Here is an 18,795-nt window from a genome sequence, read left to right on the forward strand (position 1 = left end):
CGCACACACCACGCGCACACACAAACACACACACACACAGCGGCCCTAATTGGCCTGACATGTTTCACGTGATTAAACCCAGCCCTAAGCTGGGGCCTTGAGACTGGATACAGACAGAGACTGGTAGACACAGAAACCATATCAGAGAAGAGAATCAGCAAGCAAGACTATTTCAGTCATGCGAGACTCTAACCGATTGGGAAACTGAAAAGGGGAACATGCTTGTGTTTCTTCTTTTGCCATTACAATTGAAAATAGTCTGGTTGCCACAAGAAAAAAAAATCTGCTGTCAGCTGACTGATTGCAGTCATGGGGATCCCTGTCTACGAAGACACACACACACACATCCCTGTGCCCCCTGATAACCCCCTCAATATAAATACACCCTGTGGCCCCCTAAGCAAACGATACTTGGCTTCAACAGAAACACACACGCACACACACACAGCGGCTGAGGTAGTGTCTAGTGGGCTCTGCCATTTAAAGGTATTGGTATTCATGAGATTCCTGCAGTGGTGGCACAGTGGGTAAACGCAGAGCAGGGGACACCAGGTTCAGCTGTAACAGCACCTCGAGAACAGGGGAGGGAGGGAGGAGGGAGGGAGGGAGGGAGGGAGGGAGGGAGGGAGGGAGGGAGGGAGGGAGGGAGGGAGGGAGGGAGGGAGGGAGGGAGGGAGGGAGGGAGGGAGGGAGGGAGGGAGGGAGGGAGGGAGGGGAGGGAGAGAAGGACGAGCAAGATAGAGGTGGAGTGACAGAGTGACAAGAGACAGAGAAGAGAGAGAGAGAGAGAGAGAGAGAGAGAGAGAGAGAGAGAGAGAGAGAGAGAAGAGAGAGAGAGAGAGAGAGAGAGAGAGAGGGAAACAGAACGGATAAACAACAGGCACACATCAGGAAGTACGGAGCGGAGATCCTCTGGACAGCAGCCTTTACCCGACGCCCCAAGGCTAACGCATAACGTTAACGTGACGTCCCACCAAGCGACCAGACAGAGGGGACAGGAGGATGGATGGGCTCTCAGGGTCTCGATCTGCCTCGACAGGGCTCCATGTGTTGGCTTGATTGGTGTCAATTGGTCAAGTCTGGTGGTTTGGTGTGTGGGTGGAAATATCCCCCCTTCCGCCCTGAAGGGCCACACAACTTGACTGAATGATAGACCGTAAAAGCAATAGGTCCACCGGGCCTTGTACATCGCTTTCAGTGTGGCATTATGATGCTCGTGGTAAGAATAGTGGTAAGCTAAGCAGTACAGGTTCTAAATCATTTCAATTGGGGAGGCCAAGCTGGGGCCAGTTGTACTGTTAGAGGGGCCAGTTATATTAAACAGATTTATTGTCAAGGAGTTTTCTACATTGTATAGCAAGCATTAATAGAAAAAAGCACCATGTTTATAATTATTCAGGCTCTACATTTAGGGGACACACAAGGGGGTCCAGGTATGTTGTAACAGCCCCCCTCCCCTCCCCCAGAAGCTAAGAGACAAATGAACTAACTGACAGTGGCTCAATGTGCCAAACTGTCATCTGCTTTTTCTGTCCACCTCACACCCACCTCTCACACGTATCTTTGCGTCTGTCTCTCTCTCACACACACACACACACACACACACACAAGCGCACACACAAGGCTGAGACACAGAGGAGCATTGATTCCAAAGGCATGCTTATCAGTCCAGTCAGAGGATAAGACAGGCTAACACAGAGCCTTATTGACAAAGCTCTGAGTGGCTCTGGTAACAAGGACAAACACATAACCTAATTCCAAAAGCAGGAGTGTAGAGAGGGGTTGACGGCAGGAGTGAGGCTGCAGAAAGGGAGAGACCGAGACAGAGAGAGAGAGAGCGAGAGAGAAAGAGAGAGAGAGAGAGAGAGAGAGAGAGAGAGAGAGAGAGAGAAAGAGAGAGAGAGAGAGAGAGAGAGAGAGAGAGAGAGAGAGAGAGAGAGAAAGAGAGAGAGAGAGAGAGAGAGAGAGAGAAAGAGAGAGAGAGAGAGAGAGAGAGAGAGAGAGAGAAAGAGAGAGAGAAAGAGAGAGAGAGAGAGAGCAAGAGAAGGCTTAACGGGAAAGAGAGAGAGGAGAAGGTGTTGATGACTCCTGACAGGAGAAGTAGGGAGAGGATCTGTGAGAGGGATGTCATGTGACAGGAAGGAGGAACCAAGCGGTCAGGCAGGGTCACGGGTCACAGTATAAAAGAGAGAAGCAAAGGGCAGGAACAAGGACACAGTTCCTATAGTGTCCCTAAAACTCTCTAGCCTCATGTGACTGTCTCCCCGCCCCTCCACACACGCACACACCCCTGACCACGGCCTCGTCTTGGACAGGGGAATCCATGTGTTTTTGTGTGTGTGTGTTATTCAACAATAAACATACAAACACCTCTCCAAGACCCCATTAATTTATCGCATTCACGCCTTCTGTGCCCTCATTATATATCTCTTGACGAGAGGCGAAGAAGCAATCACAAATCGTTTATTATCAGTGGTTGATTATTCTAATGAATGCTAACCATTATAATCCTGAAGACCGTGTCATTCGCCAGTTTGGTCTCTTAACAGACTGAATATCTGCATAAAATCTGCATGAGATTTAACATTGTCGCTTTGCTTTCCCCAAAACAAAATGACAATCGGATGATTAGGTTCAAGGAAGTGATTAATTTATCGCCTCTCGTGCAGGAGACCACGGGCGGAGGGGCAGGAAGGCAGGAAGGGGGAGGAGGGGTGTTTGACAAGGCAAGGCCAGACAAGTAGCTGTGAGGGTGGGGCGGGGTGTTTGGTTGGGGCGGCTTAAGGGGAAGGAGGAGGGGGGGGGGGGGGGGGTGTAGAATGTGACTGATAGGCAGATGGAGCAGAGAGGGTGTGCAAGACAGGGGGAGGAGGGGGCCATGGAAGAGGAGTGGAAGGAGGGGGAGCAGAAAGTGGAAGGTAGGTGGAGGTTGAGGAGCTGGAGGGAGGGAGGGAGGGGTGTCTGCTTTGAAAGAGGAAGCGGCTGAGGTGCGAGGTGAAGAGAAAAAGATGGAGAGAAGCGTTTTCTGAGCGCCCTTTAAAAAGGGAGTGTTCGAAAATTGTATTTTGTGAGCATATATGAAGTAGGTAATATGCTAGTAGATGCTAAGGGTTAGCATTGGGTTATCTGTACAGGCTGATTCCGTAGGGATTGCTGGTGCCTGTTCAACTCAGCTGTCAGGAGAACAACTTTGTCTGCTCTGACACTTCCAGTGGAGTTCTCTCACCCCTTCTCCAGACACATACACACACACACAGACACACACACACACAGACACACACACAGACACAGATACACACACACACACAGACACACACACAGTTCCTTGTCAGCCTTGTCTCCTGTTTCCATCCCAGCCCATCCATCTCTGCAGTCTTTATCTTATTCTCTCTGTTTCTCTAGCCTCTGTTCTGAGATGAAGGACGGATAGAAGTACAAACAGACTCTCCGAACAGCACTGTTCCTGGCACACACACACACACACACACACACACACACACTGACCCTGTGCCAGTCATTCAGGCAGTCCCTCTGTCTTGGTATACAGCATCTGCTCAGTGTTCTCCCCCCTCCCCCCCTCCCACACCGCCCTGTGTGACAGGTGGGGGAGATTGAGGAAACCCTCTACTCAAGCTAAGGAAAACACACACACACACAGTTCATACACTAACCCTGCTCAGAGCCACATCAGTAACAAAATACATGTTGGTCATCCTTTAAACACATGGTGCGCACACACACACACACACCTGCTGAGGGAAGTGCCACACACACACACACCTGCTGAGGGAAGTGCCACACACACACACGGAGCCAGGTTGGCTGGGTAGCACCCTGGGACGTCACAGCACCTGCCCCACACCCAAACACAGGAAGACAGATCAGGGGTGACGGCACACAGAAGCCCAGCAACAAGACAGACACACACACACACACGGTGCTACACCAATCATCCAGACCGACAGCCCCAAAAGGATCAGATCTCATCCCCCTGTGCCGTACACCACACACACCCTTAAGACACACACACACCCTTACAAAAGGATCAGATCTCATCCCCCTGTGCCATAAACCACACACACACACACACACACACCCTTAAGACACACACACCCATCCATCACTTAACCATGTCCAGCATGGCCGCAGTCAGATAAGTGGCCCACCAAAGCTCTGGTGGAGGTCTCTGATGTTTACAAGGCCAGACTTGTTGGGGGAGCTCTCCACAGACACCCAAACTCCTAGAACAGTTTGACCTTTCCCCTCTTACTTGTATAAACCTATAGATAGCTAGCTAGCTAGGCCCTGGCCTGACTTTATTCCCAAAGAAAACACATAGGCCGAGGTCCTAGCCAACCCTTGGCTGACCTCTGCACACTTGACTGTGCAACAAATGAGCATCCTCTCTGTGGGTTTGTATTGCCACTATGGCTATTGTGTTGGGTCTTTGTCGGGAAACATACACGCAAGAGCTAGATCTGGGGATAACTGGAAGACAATGTCATGCAGAACGGCAAACAAACTGCAGTGAGAGGCAGTGACAGAAAAGGACAGAGGAGAGCCAAGAAAGAAGAGATAAAGAAGGAGGGATTGAAAGAGCGCAAGAGAAATAAGGAGACAGAAAGAGGGAGACAGGCAGATTAAGAGGGAGGGAGGGTGGGAGACAGCAAGAGAATGGTGGTGCTAAACAGTAAAGGCAGATCTTATCCAGACTAAGCTTCTGGACTATTCGGCAGGGTCTCTCGTCGACTGGAAGAAAGTCTTCGACTTGACATGCCCGTGCCAGGAATGCTGGGAAAGCCTTCCTCTGTTCCTCAGACATGCTAGAGGGGAGAAGAGCGGGTAGGGAGGGTGGTGTGTGGATGTGTGTGTGGTTTTGGGTGGAGTGTGTGCGTGTGTGTGTGCATGGAGGGTTGGATAGGGGGTGGATGATGGTGTCTCTCACGGTACGAGTTTCTATTTTGGAGGGAGAAAAACAGAGGGGGTTTTGAAGTTATCTCCTGTCTCCAGCCTGAGGGATGAGAAGAGCAGGCTTCCATCATCCGTGTTTGTCCTGCGGGACGAGAGCGCTGAGTGGGCGAGTCGGACACCTCCGCACAATGCCGTTTTCATCTACTTCAGTTTATTTGCTAATTGTTTTTTTTCGGCGGTAATGGCTGTCGTGCGACACAACGATAATTGCCTCTCTCTTCCACTCACACACAACATTGAATGAAGGCCTACAATAAAAGATTTACAAAGACGGTGCCATGCTACGAAACAATGGGAAAGTGTGAATCCAAGCTCAGGCTAGCCTCTGTTAGCCTCTGTCTAACAGTAACAAGTGAACAAACACGGGGCCAGTGGACCTCCTCTTGTGCATTCCACACATTTCTACCTATCACTCAATGACATGTTTATCCTTCTCCTTCTCCTCTAAATTACAGGGTAGGGAAGGAGAGAAGGGGGGGGGGAGGGGGGTGGCGAGGGAGGGAGGGATGGGTTCAGGTGTTCAGGAACAGCTGGTCGCTTAAAAGAAAAACAGAAAAGACACAGAGAGGAACAGATATTGAGAGGACAGATGGAGAGAGTGATATAAAAAGGCAATAGATTAATATCTCCTCTTGAGAAATGGGCAATTATTGATGGATGAAGCCAGTGGACGATGATTGACACTACAAAAGGAGGAGGCAGACTGGTATCCAGTCTGACTGAGAATACACTGGCTGGGAAGGGCCGTGTGCAAACACACACACACACAGTCACAGAGAGTGAGTGAGAGATTGGCAAACACAAGGCTTGCTGTCGTGAGATCTACAACACACACATGGTATCATGCAAACACAGGAACAAACACACAAACAATGGTGTCTATCTAACACTCAAACACAAAGAAGGACTTGAGCCAGAGTAAACAGACACAGATGACAAGTCTCAGCGGCAAAAATAGCGTTCTGTTTCAATGTTTTGTATGTGGATAAAATAATGAATCTTTGATGCTTTAGACAGTGCATTCCAAACAAGTATGAAATAAAATGTTGAAGTAAACACTTCAAGAACATTTATTTATAAATACGTTTTTCTTCCAAAACTAATCTTTATCTAGCGTGCTTGGAATTTTAATAACGAATGTCTCAATCTGGTCTTCAACAGCGCTCATGTTCCGTGATACAATACTCTGACACCATCTGCTGGACATTTTAAGTATTACATTAGACATACCATTAAGTCTTGATTTTACCGTAGACGTTCCCTTTCCTGGCTGCTCATTCGCCTTCCAAAACGTGCAATTGTGTGGTGTTACAATCTACTTACTATAACCCTACGCCATGCTCATTACCTTGAAATACATCACCTCGGCTGACGCCGTTTTAGTTTGCTCATTTCCCTCCTCCTGTATCTGTTCAACTATACGCTACTGACTACGGTAATTGGTGGATGTCAATCTAAACTATCAATTTACGAACTAAAGCTCAACTGCAAATACATCACCTCGCCGGACAGTTTTAGTCATATATTAAAATCCTCCCTACATTATCTGTTCAATCATACAAGACTACGGTAATTAGCGGCTGTCAATCTGTCAACTTAGTAGTAGCCTACTCTTGTTAGTGCTACTCTTTAGGAAATGGCGTCCACCGGTCCTGTTGAATAAACGTCCTGCTCAACCACAGAAATACTTTACACCAGACAATATATGTCGGACTCTTTCAGCCTAGGTGTGTGGTTATAGCCATAATCACAGGCAGTGCATGCAGGCCCATAGATGGCACTGTTGCGCTGTTCCAAACGCATAATGTTCCAGCTAACACAAGCATCTTCCGACAATTTATAAGGAGCGGACAGGACATGTATCTACGTATAAGATTTACTGGTAAGAGAACTGTGGTGTAATCGCTGCTTGGAACCATGGCATACCATGTCTTTAAAATGACAGCCGTGGGTATCAAGCCATTTGAACATATTTTGACACTTCAATGACTGGTTTATGTAGTGCAATTGCAAAGTCAAATCAAGATTCCATACTAAAGGTTGTATTGCAAAAAAAGGACAGACAAGGTTATACATATTTCCAAAAATTATTTATTGAACAATTGCTGTTTTCTTTGCAGCTGCAACCTGCAAGAAAAAAAAGGACAAGACAAATTAGATGTATTCTTTCTGATGTTTAACCAAGCAGGAGGGGGAAAACGAACTCAGCTACATCCCACTGGAACAAAACACTTAAGAACAGTTTGAGGGTAAAAGATTGGTTCCATCAGAGACCGACGAAACCCACAGCTTGTGTTAGCAACAGTACCACATGACAAACCTAGCTTGCAGGGGAGAGAAAACCAATTTCGTGAAAGAATAAAATATAAAAATAAAACACTTAAGGGAAAGGGGGCGGCCCTGTAGCACGGGCACGTGTCGGAGGGGGGGGGTCCCTGGGCTGGCTCATCTACATGCAGCTCATTAGCAAGGATAAACGGGGGGTGAAACTGCACCATACGGTGGCTCAGTAAGCATGAAATTCCCCCTTCATGTTTACCCTTGGACTGTCACCCTCCCATCTCTCACACACGCCTGCCTGCATGCGTGATGCCGTGTCGGACAGGCTGTTTGATTTCTACCAGGCTAACAGGTTCCACTTCGACCCCACAAAAAGAACAGGCAGACAAACTTCGAAGTTCGATCGGCCGGGAGAGTGGAATTGCATTACGCAGGCTGCGAGAGATCTGTGGGCAGATTCTCAAGGGACGAAAATCTGGCCCAAGGGCACGGCTGTTTTCCACAGCAGCCAGTCGCGCTGAATCGGCACAAGCCTGTATGCTAAGGCTGTCTGAACTGGGGCTACAGTAGATGTTCCCCACTGCTCCTAACAGCCAGTCATGCCTGGAGACTGGGTTTAACCGTCTCCTGGGTCTGATGCAAGGACAGAGGAGGAAAGGCATCCTTGTGGTTGCAAAAAAAGCTGATTGGAAAAGCAGGCAGCATGATTATTTGACTGTAGCCCAGTTGAGATGGCAGAATGAGGACAAGAGCTTTAAAACCAGTCAACAAGTGTCAACAAGCTCAGTAGCCTTGTTTTTACTTGGTTGACAGACCGTTGTAAAATAGTAAAAAATATGATTTTGGCTGCTGCATGTGTACCTAGCTGAAATAACCTCCCGAGCGGTTTTAGAGACTGCCTGTATTATGCTCCAGACTGGGTCATATAAGTAGAGTGCAGTGGTGTGGGGAGGGGTGGGTGTGGGGGAGGGAGGGAGGGAGGCAGACTCACCTGGCCAGCAATCCTGTCAAGATCCCTGGTACCCTGGGCAGTTAGTCTTCGGCCACTGGAAGAGACAAGGAGCGCAGTCAATTGGCAACACTTTCCCATCAAAGTAGAAAAGCAACCCATAAATAGTCTACATGACTGGTCTTTTTTTCACCTCACTGACTGCAACAGTATTGGATGCTGGGGTAAGAGTCAGCTATATTCATGAACTTACTATCCTGTCCCGTTACACACTTAAAAAAAAAAAGAGGTTTGTCAGCGCTTTTGTAAGAGTGGCACAGAAGTTCAAGCCTGCGTAAGTCTCCAAGTTTAATGAAGGGGCACATTGTCAGATGTATTCCACACACAGCGAAGGCTTCAGACTTGGTTAGTCTGGAGACCGTTCCAAGCCAAGGCTTTTCTGCTTGATCTACTTAATTAATGTTGAATATTTACTCTCACTGGCTGACTACAGACACCCTGGTCTTCAAAGGGGCATGAGGATCAAAGCGTCCATCTCCTCCACGCAGGACCCCCCAAATGTCAGCTCACTAGGGGCTCCTAAGTGCACATCTAAAAAGGGACACAAAACCCTGACACAACTGGGTACAGGCACTGTCATTTTTCTAATCAAGCACACTGGGAATTGGGGTTTCTTCACTTATGAGCCCATAAGGACATCTGCTAATTTAGTAAATGTAAAATAACTAAATGTGTGCGAGGCCCCCGGAAGGATGTGCGAGGCCCCCAGCCAGAGGGATGTGCGAGGCCCCCAGCCAGAGGGATGTGCGAGGCCCCCAGCCAGAGGGATGTGCGAGGCCCCCAGCCAGAGGGATGTGCGAGGCCCCCAGCCAGAGGGATGTGCGAGGCCCCCAGAAGGATGTGCTCACCCATTGGGATCTTTCTCCACCATCTTGAGCGCCTCGAGGGCCTGGAGCACCTTGCGGGCCACGTTCTTGGAGCCCACGCTGAAGTGGGCGGGGCACACGCCGTTCCTCTGGCGGCCCCCGTAGATCTTGGTCATGGAGCCCACGCCGGCGCCTCCACGCAGGTACAGGTGACGCACCGTGGAGGCTGAGGGGAAGGGGGCACATTAGGCTCTAGAGCGCTGGATCTCAGCCCTGGTCCTTACAGACCCCACAGGAATGCATGTTTTTGATTCAAATAGGTCATTAACAGGCTTCAGCAGAGCTAGATAACTCTCCATTCATTTCAATCAAAAACATCTCAACATGCAAGGCAGGGTGCTCAAAGCTGCACAAAAAAAACTACACATAGCAGGACACTTGTTGGTGGTACTTGTAAGCCATTTCCAAAGCTAAGTAAAGCACTTTTTTCTTCTTTTTTTTACCTATGCCTGCTAGAAAGCCAAGCTTTAATACTGACATTCATGAGGTACATAAGTGGATCTTACCAGCTCTGGTGTAGAACCAGTTCTCATCGCTTGGGGCAAGCTCCTTGTGTTTGGCCAGCTTCACAATGTCCACCCAGTCAGGCACCTTGAGCTTTCCTGACCTGTGAATACATGACAACCATGAGAAACGAAAATGACGGCTTTCTAGGCCCATTGACTGCACTTGCCAATAAAATAAGACATAACATTGTTTAGGTTCCGTTAAAGAACTAATAACAGCAGGAGTACTTACTTTTTCAGGAAAGCAGATAGTGCACGGACAAACTCCTGCTGGTTGACGTCTTTCACTGTGACACCAGGCATCTGAAGGCACATTGAGATGCAACGCTCATCACGAGTCAATGAACAGCACAACGTACAACCTTCAACGAGTGTCTAAACAGACACATGGTCGCTAGCTAAGTCCAACACTGGTCTGTCACACTGGTGTACAATAATCTAAAAGCTGTTCAGCACTTCACTGTGGAGCCAGTTGATGCTTAAAACTGACTCCAAGCCCCTGTAGAGGCACAAACAAAAAAACGACAACCGTTTCCAGCAAGCAGTTCGGAATCATGCATCAAGCCACGCCAGGGCTAGCGGTGCACCGGCAGTACATTGAAACAAGCTAGCCTGCTGGCTAAAGTAAGCTCAGCTTGCTTGGGACAAGCCCCGACATTTAGCTAGATACGTTGGCCACGACAGCACGCTAATACCCTAAATAGTAAACACATTTGGCTACGAAGTCATTACATGCGTTACTAACGAGCAAGTTCGTTTTCAGAAGTGAAAGAGGGAAGGTATTACTATTAATACAACTAGGCCTCAATGCGGTAGCATGGGGGCAGCCATCACTGAAATGTCGAGAATCCGCATGCTTCTTTAAACCTATTTAATCCCTCAATTTGACGAAATACATACAAATACATACATTTTCTCGATTGTCAATTTTGTTAACTCTACTCGATCAAGAGTATGAAGGTTGTAGGTTTGACTTTTGACTCAAATAATCGTAAAATGTTTCGAGATAACTAGACATCCATTTACCTTGCTTGTGGACAGCGAAGGGAAGAGGGTCGAACGGGGTTTCCAACCCGTGTTAAAACGGGCGAATCGCGTATACTCGCGCGAGATCTTGAGAGCAGCAATTCCGTAGTTTTTTTCACCGCAGTAGTCATCGCGTTCTTACCGGACCTGTTGTAAAGCCATTGTATTAAAAAGTATGGATATGAAAGCAAATCAGTGACGAATAAACATCTTTCAAAACCGAAATAGCTGGTTTTGAATTCATCTATTTAAAATTAAAATGGAAATATTAATTTATTGTAAATGTAAAAAGAAAATCAGATCCAAAAATTCAAGGTTCAGAAATTCAGGTTGCTCAAATTCGAACAGTAACCCCCCCCCCCCATATTTAGATGTTAATGTGGTATATGCAGTAACACAGAGCAGTTTGACCACATTCAATCTCTGGAGATGCAGAGGAAATGTCTTTCCTTTAAATATTTAATAACAGATTATTAACAATTATAGTGATCTTCTCCTCTCCCTCAGCCCACTGTTCTCTGTCTGCACATCATTAACATCGCCTCCATCCTCCATGTTAGCACAGAGATAGAGATTGAGTGACCGCCACATGTCTTTCAACGTCACCCTCCCCTCCCTTTCTCTGTCTCGCCGACACTACACTCTTTTTGACACATATGTTTGTGTGTAGGTCTGTGCGTGTATACAAACACAACGTGTGTGAAGGGAGAACGCTGGTGTGTGTTGGTCTTATCTACATATTTACAATGTCTGTGGTGCCCTTTGCTCAGCTCTGATGGAAAGGCCAGCACTGCTCTAACATTGACACAATTGACATGTTTGCAGAGACCGGAAAGCGAGATAGTAGGCTGACAGGTGGATAACCACATTTATGAACCAGAGTTTGTCCTGTCAGTCAGACTAGGAGGAAGACAGGCAAGGTGAGAGAAAACAATAGAGAGTTTACAGAGGAGAAGATAGATATCTTCCCAACAGTTATAAACTGTATGAGACATCTCATCCTCAACCAATATCTTCATTACCTACATGTCAGGTAAAATTACTATTCACGTTTTGACATTTTGTTTGTCTTCTGCAGTGACTAATATTTGATGAAGTTCATCTTCTCCATTGCTGAACACTCTATGGACTTATGTTGTGCCCTGATGCTTAATTGATTGAGTAAGGTAATTAACTAATATTGAAAGTGACCAGCCACCATTTCATTCCCATATCCGGTGGATTAAACTATTAATTACTCTGGTTAATCAATTTAGCTGAGGCCCTTTAAGAAGCAAAACAGGCGCCAAATGTATAAAGTGATTATGTAGCTGTATAAAGACGTTATTCCAGTCAATCGTGATCATTATTTAAAACTGAAGTGTCACCGAATGTCCCACAAAGGTCAAACTAATTATTCTGAACAGACAGGTGGCATATTGCTTCAACAAATGAGCTATTTCAATATGCATCCCCTTTGCTTCTTTCAAAGCCTATTGTTGAAATGTGAAGAAATGACCTGTCAATCATGGTGGAGTTTGTTCACACTATCCTCATCCATGTGTGAGTGTTTGTGTGTGTCTGGAAGCAAGATAAGGAGAGGAGATGATATGAACAGTATGTCTTTTGTGGTGGTTAGAACAGAGACTGTTTCTCAGTGAAGCGAACGTTTTATAAATTTGAGACAGGGTGTGTACCCAGTGTGTTTTCAGGGTAGTTGCTGCTCTGTTTTTTGCATTGCACTCACATCGTCAGTGGGACTCCTCTGTCGGGTCCGGTCTGCACTGACCTTTTCACTCTCCAGGCACGTTTACAGATCTCCAATACACATCAAAACCCCCTAACACTCTCCCCTCTCCACCAGTGATTCCTGTCCAGCATTCAATCTCTTTTTCCTTTCATCATCCAGATTTTAAACCCTCTTCCCATCTCTCTGTGTTCACAATAACCGTTTTATTTTTAAACCCAGATATTTTGTTCCTTCCCCTGCCACTTAAAATACTTAAATTGTTATTCCTCTTTTCTGCTCGATTTCCTTTTTGTATTGGAGGTATGTTGAGATGCAGGGAAATGGAGAATTGCTGGATGACAAGTGGATGACATGAAGTGTATTGTTTCTGAACGCATCGTCTGAAGGACAGGCCATGTTTGTCTCTATAATCCCTCTTTCCTCTCTGTGTGTTCAACCAGACATGGAACCCACATGGCTGTATGCACTGTGCGAGTGTGTGCTCTGTGTCTCTGTCATCGTGATGAGCGTGAGGATGTGCATGGGGGCCACCGGCCGAGGCGGGGACGGGGCTGGGGGTGGGGCAGCCCCCACCGGGGGGGTGACCTCCTGCCTCAAGCTGTGTCTGGGCTGGGTGGGGGCGGTGGGGGGCGCGGCGGGAGTCCCGGTGACTGTGCTGCTCAACCTGCGGAGCCCCCAGTGCCTCTACACCTGCATCACCCTGGTGTGCTGCCCCCTGCTGGTCCGGCAGTTCACCATGTTCCTGCTGCTGCTGCTCACCTTGGACGGCCACTTGCAGCACCGCATCCAGGACAGGTCGGTGAAGCGTCGACTGACCGCGCCGAATCGGTCCAAACGTTTGACACGAAAACGCCGTGTCTTGTTTCGTTTCCCTTAACGCGTGTGTCTGTGCGTTTGCGCCAGGTACCACCGCGTGGTGACGCGTCGCCGGGCGCTGTGTGCGGTCATGCTGTGCTGGGTGGCCTCGGTCCTCGCCTCCTTCGCCCAGTTTATCGGCTGGGACGTCCTGGACACCTGGAGCGTCAGCGGGGAAGGGGGTACTGCGGGCCTAGGGCTGGATGAAGACAACAAGACCACCCCCTCCAACCCCCCGCCACCCAGATACCCCCAGGACCGCTCGGAGATCGGGAGGTTCCTCCCCTACGGTGGATTCCTCTCCAAGTTCTACAGGGAGAACCTCCACAACTTCACGTATGCCGAAATCCACGGCAGTCACTGGGGGGTATGTGCCCCCGACACTGTCCTCAGACCCCAGTACCAAGTCTACATCTACGGGGTGACAGTCTTCTTGTTGCCCCTGTTGGTCCTGCTGGGTCTCTACCTGGACGTCATCTGTGCCAAGCCCAGACAGAGCCTCATCTGGGCCGCGGAACCTCCAAAACACCGCTCCCCTCACGTCCGCTCCCTGGCCCTCTCCCTCTGCCTCCTGGTCTTTCTGTGTCTGCCCCTTCACGCCACCCACTGCCTCTTGCTCTTCTCCCCAGACACCGTACCCCCTAGCTGGGCGCATCCCCTCGCTGCCATCCTCTTCCAGGGCTACGGTGTGGTCCCCCCTCTCATCTTCACCCCTTCCCTGCAGCAGGGGGAGGACGAGAGGGCGCCTGACCCGCCCCATCTGGTCCCGGCCTCCTCCAGGGGTGAGGCTGTGCGCAGGGCACTGTGTGGGGCAGTGCAAGCGGTCACCTGGTGCCATCCAAGGTGCTCCACCACTGGGAAAAGATCTTCCGACGTGTGAGCAAAGAGCAAGTCAGAGGAACCGGAGGCATCCCATTGGCTCTCCACACTGAGATTTTGGCACCTGCATTCTGTTAACTCTCTCCAGAAAATAGTGTATGTGATCTCAGTTCGCTAGCTGGCTAATTAAATGTGTTTTCATAAAAATGCAAAAATTTCAATTCATTTGAACTGACTGGAGGGCAAATAGTAAGTCAGATTGTTGTGTCTTTGTATCCTGAAATGGTTTCTGTTATGTTCTTCATCCACCTTCATAGCATCTCAATGTTTGTAGCTTGAGAGGGGGGGGGGGTCTCTGTAAGCCTAACATCTATTAGAGAATGAGTATTCAGTTTTGTACTGTCTGGTTTTTAAGATTGTTCAAAGTTAGGAGTTCTTTGTTTGCCTGGTGTGCCTGATGCTGACACTATTCTGGATGTTTCATCACAGTTAACTGCCAGCACATCTGCCAGAGAAGCTTCATATTGCAAAGAAACGTCATTAACTTGACTGTGACACAATCTGCGATGGCTGTTTTGATTGAACGGGTCAATGTAATGTAAGGCGTTGCTCAAATAAAAGGCTTCGCTCACACTAACTGGATTGTTCTACTTGAGCTGTGGCAAAGTGAAGAATTGTTATGGAAGGGGAGAAAATTCATCTTCCATTGACGTGTCGTCAGTAATACATGAACAACCACTTTTGCATGTTTCTCTCTCCTTCCCTCTCTATCTTTGCTCCCAGTATAGGCTATACTTAATTGGTACTGACCTAATTATTTGCAGACGAATGATGAACTGCAGGTATGATTTAATACCATTAGTATTATTGTTGGAATTGGAAGAACGCCATTGGCATTGTAATTATTGCCTGCCAATCTTCCCACACCTATTTCTTGCTTGCTTGCCACCTCTCTCTTCCTCTCTTCATCTCTCTCTCTTCCTCCCTCCACCTCTCTCGACCTCTCTCCACCTCTCTCTTCCTCCCTCCACCTCTCTCCACCTCTCTCTTCCTCCCTCTACCTCTCTCTTCCTCCCTCCACCTCTCTCCACCTCTCTCTTCCTCCCTCTACCTCTCTCTTACTCCCTCCACCTCTCTCTTCCTCTCTTCATCTCTCTCTTCCTCCCTCCACCTCTCTCCACCTCTCTCTTCCTCCCTCTACCTCTCTCTTCCTCCCTCCACCTCTCTCTACCTCTCTCTTCCTCCCTCTACCTCTCTCTTCCTCCCTCCACCTCTCTCTTCCTCCCTCTACCTCTCTCTTCCTCCCTCCACCTCTCTCTTCCTCTCTTCATCTCTCTCTTCCTCCCTCCACCTCTCTCTTCCTCCCTCCACCTCTCTCTTCCTCTCTTCATCTCTCTCTTCCTCCCTCCACCTCTCTCTCCCCACAGAGATGATTTTCTGTCAGCCTCGCTCCAACAACCCACCTCCAACCTCTCTTCGATAATCATAAACCAAAAGACCTCAGACAAGTTATCGATGTCTGGACCTGGTGAACAAAAGCATAGGGTTGTCTAGCTTGGCTGGACATTAATGGTTCCGTCTGCTTGAGAGCACTGTGTTTCCTGATTATGGAAGGCTTTCCCAAGGCCGACACGCTCCACTACCTCTGGACGAGAATCACACCCTGTACACAGTCATGTAAGGTCATATAGGAGAAACAGAAGAGTGACTTTGGTCACCTGGCTAGCTGGCCCAGGGCTAACTGGCTAGCTATCCCAGGGATAACCCTGGCTGCACAGCTCTACTCAAATATTCCGTGGAGTTTTATGTATTTCACAGATAATAAACCGAGATTAGATAAAGTGCAACAGGATAATGCACTAAGAATAATTTATGGCTGTGACAATAGTCTGTTTTGTCAAACGGAACAAATAGATTATTTTATGAATCTTATGAAACAATTGCAGTCTTAAAGTGATTGATATGAGCAAGAGCAGCGTTATTCAGTTTGATCCGTTTTTCAAGCAGCAGATGAAACAACAGAGGATGCTCTCTGGTGGCAAACACCAAGGACACACACAACAAAATGATAAAAGGAAACACAAACATTCTCATTCACTGCTGCCAGATGAAGACAAAAGATCCAATTCTGCAAGATGCCCATTCTAACCGGATAGCCACTTTCTGTAAACATTCCCTATGTGACTGTGATCTTATTGATGGAATTCTTTCCTGATGGCCGAAGAAACACCAAAACAGTGATGACGACAGTAATGCTACTGTCTCTCTCCACCAACCCCCCCCCCCCCCTCTCTTCTCTCTCTATCCTTCTCTCTCAGTCCCACCACTCTCAAGACATCCCTGGTAAGATAGTCTTGTGTACGCAGGCTGGATTCTGCCAGGGTCTCTGACCGGTCCAGCTTTAAGGACAACCCTCCCCGTCCCTCCCCCTGAGGGGGTCAGATGGCTGAGCGGTTAGGGAGTTGGGCTATTAATCAGAAGGTTGCCGGTTCGATTCTGGCTGTGAAAAATGACGTTGTGTCCTTGGGCAAGGCACTTCACCCTACTTGCCTCGGGGGGGAATGTCCCTGTACTTACTGTAAGTCGCTCTGGATAAGAGCGTCTGCTAAATGACTAAATGTAAACGTCCCGTCCCAAACACAGAACCCTCGCCCTCCTCTATGCCCCAGACACCAGAGGGAGCACCCGGGCGTAGCACACCAGCTCTGAGAATAAACACGACAACAGCCCCCGCTTCACACTCGGCTGTGAGCACTGATACAGACGACCAGTCTGTCACTCTGACCACTGACAAGGGTTGGGACACAGACAAGAACTTTGACTGTGCCCTGCTGAAGACCTAGTCAGCCCTGAAGACCTGTACAAGACCCCTGCTGAAGACCTAGTCAGCCCTGAAGACCTGTACAAGACCCCTGCTGAAGACCTAGTCAGCCCTGAAGACCTGTACAAGACCCCTGCTGAAGACCTAGTCAGCCCTGAAGACCTGTACAAGACCCCTGCTGAAGACCTAGTCAGCCCTGAAGACCTGTACAAGACCCCTGGTGAAGAACTAGTCAGCCCTGAAGACCTGTACAAGACCCCTGCTGAAGACCTAGTCAGCCCTGAAGGCCTGTACAAGACCCCTGGTGAAGACCTAGTCAGCCCTGAAGACCTGTACAAGACCCCTGGTGAAGACCTAGTCAGCCCTGAAGACCTGTACAAGACCCATAAACGCCACCATCAACCTCCTGAGCCTGTCACTGTGACGCTTCGCAAGGCTGTGCTGAGGGCAGCCGAGGGGAACAGCGGCCGTGGGACGCCTCGGGCGGATCTCGCCACCGAGGATGGAGAAGGCGAGGAAGAGCGGGTGGCTGTCGGCACCGTGAACGGAGGGGGAGGAGCTTCTGAAGCTGCCGGTTGCTTCGTCAGCCGAGTGTTCAAGATGGCGGCACACATGCCTTTGAATAACCCTAACCCTGGACACTCCCTGTTTCAGTCACTCCCCTCTACGGTCCATCTGGACCAATACCTCACGCCACAAAAACAGTTTCTTCCCTTCCGCTGTTGGCCTCTTCAACAAGGCCAAGGGTCCACACTGACTCTAATGACTTCCTGCTTAAAACACACAGCTTTTTGCACTGCGTTACAAAATTGTATCTTGTACATTTGTATTTTTTTGTAATATTTGTATTTTTATATTGTAAATTACGGCAACTTATATTTTATTTTATTGTATATTTTATTTAATTCTAATTCCACCTAGTACTGCTAGTTTATGTACCCTTAGTATAGATGTCCACATATTAAAATTTTAGGTTCCTATATGTTTATCGTATGCACCTTCCTGCCAAAGCAAATTCCTTGTCTGTGCAAACATTCATGGCAAATAAATCCCATTCTGATTCTTAATCTGTAGATGGATCAATCTACATCATGGAGAAGTTGACATTGGCACGCTGAGGCGTACATGTTTTTCTTCTCAGCACCCTCATTAATTTCGGTGACACGTGAGTCCGTGCACTCAACCGTATACTTGAATGAACACATGAATTGGCTGTCATTTCAGTGTGATCAACAGTAATTAAAGTGTGTCATGAAAGGCGAAAGAACACACTATGCACAAACATCCGCAATGAAAACCTACAGTATACTGTATGCCTGCTCTGCTAACTCAGGGTCCATCCTGCTGACATTCATAATGAAATACACACTAAAAACTGATAGACCTGCAGGTAGGTACTGAGGCAGAACGGACAAACTCAGGAGGCTGTCAAAACAAGTCTGTGTGAGAATAATCTTCCAGGAAAATTGACTAGGGCACACTGAACTGTATGGGTAATAACGGTTCATTTTCATCTATTGTGTCTTGAAAAGATCGCACTATGCTACAGGTTAGCTTCGCCGGCTTTTGTTGACGCTGGCTTTTTCATCAGATTCTAACCCGAATACAGGACCTCCTAGAACGTGTGCCCATTGTTCCAGCCTGGAGCGTGCCGTTCTGATGCGAAGCGCCAGCCAGGCAACTACATTACTTAGATTGTCGTTTGACTATCCGTCTTTATGACAGGGCGAGCGCAGTCTTTTCATCGATGGAAGACAAACACATCGATCTATCACACAGCGACCTTCAGCAGCTTTTAAGGCCACCCAAGCACACAGATGGACACGTTGAGTGCTTCTTGACAGAATCGGGTATTGATTGCATGGAAATACTGGGGGAGTCATATTTTTTGTTTGCAGCAACTGACTGTCTGA

The 18,795-nt window shown here is 48.1% G+C and overlaps 2 protein-coding genes across 2 annotated transcripts; one reads left to right on the plus strand and one right to left on the minus strand.

The window, feature by feature from the left end:
* Positions 1 to 7,039: 7,039 nt before the first annotated feature.
* rps19 (ribosomal protein S19) lies at positions 7,040 to 10,697 on the minus strand. The gene is made up of 6 exons (XM_067238728.1): positions 10,659 to 10,697; positions 9,865 to 9,935; positions 9,633 to 9,733; positions 9,109 to 9,292; positions 8,243 to 8,297; positions 7,040 to 7,098 (listed from the first exon to the last, which is right to left on the minus strand). Exons 2-6 carry the CDS (start codon positions 9,933 to 9,935, stop codon positions 7,063 to 7,065), a joined length of 447 nt encoding a protein of 148 aa, XP_067094829.1. The 5' UTR covers positions 10,659 to 10,697; the 3' UTR covers positions 7,040 to 7,062.
* Positions 10,698 to 12,829: 2,132 nt separating this feature from the next.
* Positions 12,830 to 18,576, plus strand: LOC136943891 (uncharacterized). Its single transcript, XM_067237374.1, has 4 exons — positions 12,830 to 13,182; positions 13,291 to 14,024; positions 16,899 to 17,488; positions 18,523 to 18,576. Exons 1-4 carry the CDS (start codon positions 12,830 to 12,832, stop codon positions 18,574 to 18,576), a joined length of 1,731 nt encoding a protein of 576 aa, XP_067093475.1.
* The last annotated feature ends 219 nt before the right edge of the window (positions 18,577 to 18,795 follow it).

The sequence above is a fragment of the Osmerus mordax genome, chromosome 6 (assembly GCF_038355195.1).
Source record: "Osmerus mordax isolate fOsmMor3 chromosome 6, fOsmMor3.pri, whole genome shotgun sequence".
NCBI classification, from domain to species: domain Eukaryota; kingdom Metazoa; phylum Chordata; class Actinopteri; order Osmeriformes; family Osmeridae; genus Osmerus; species Osmerus mordax.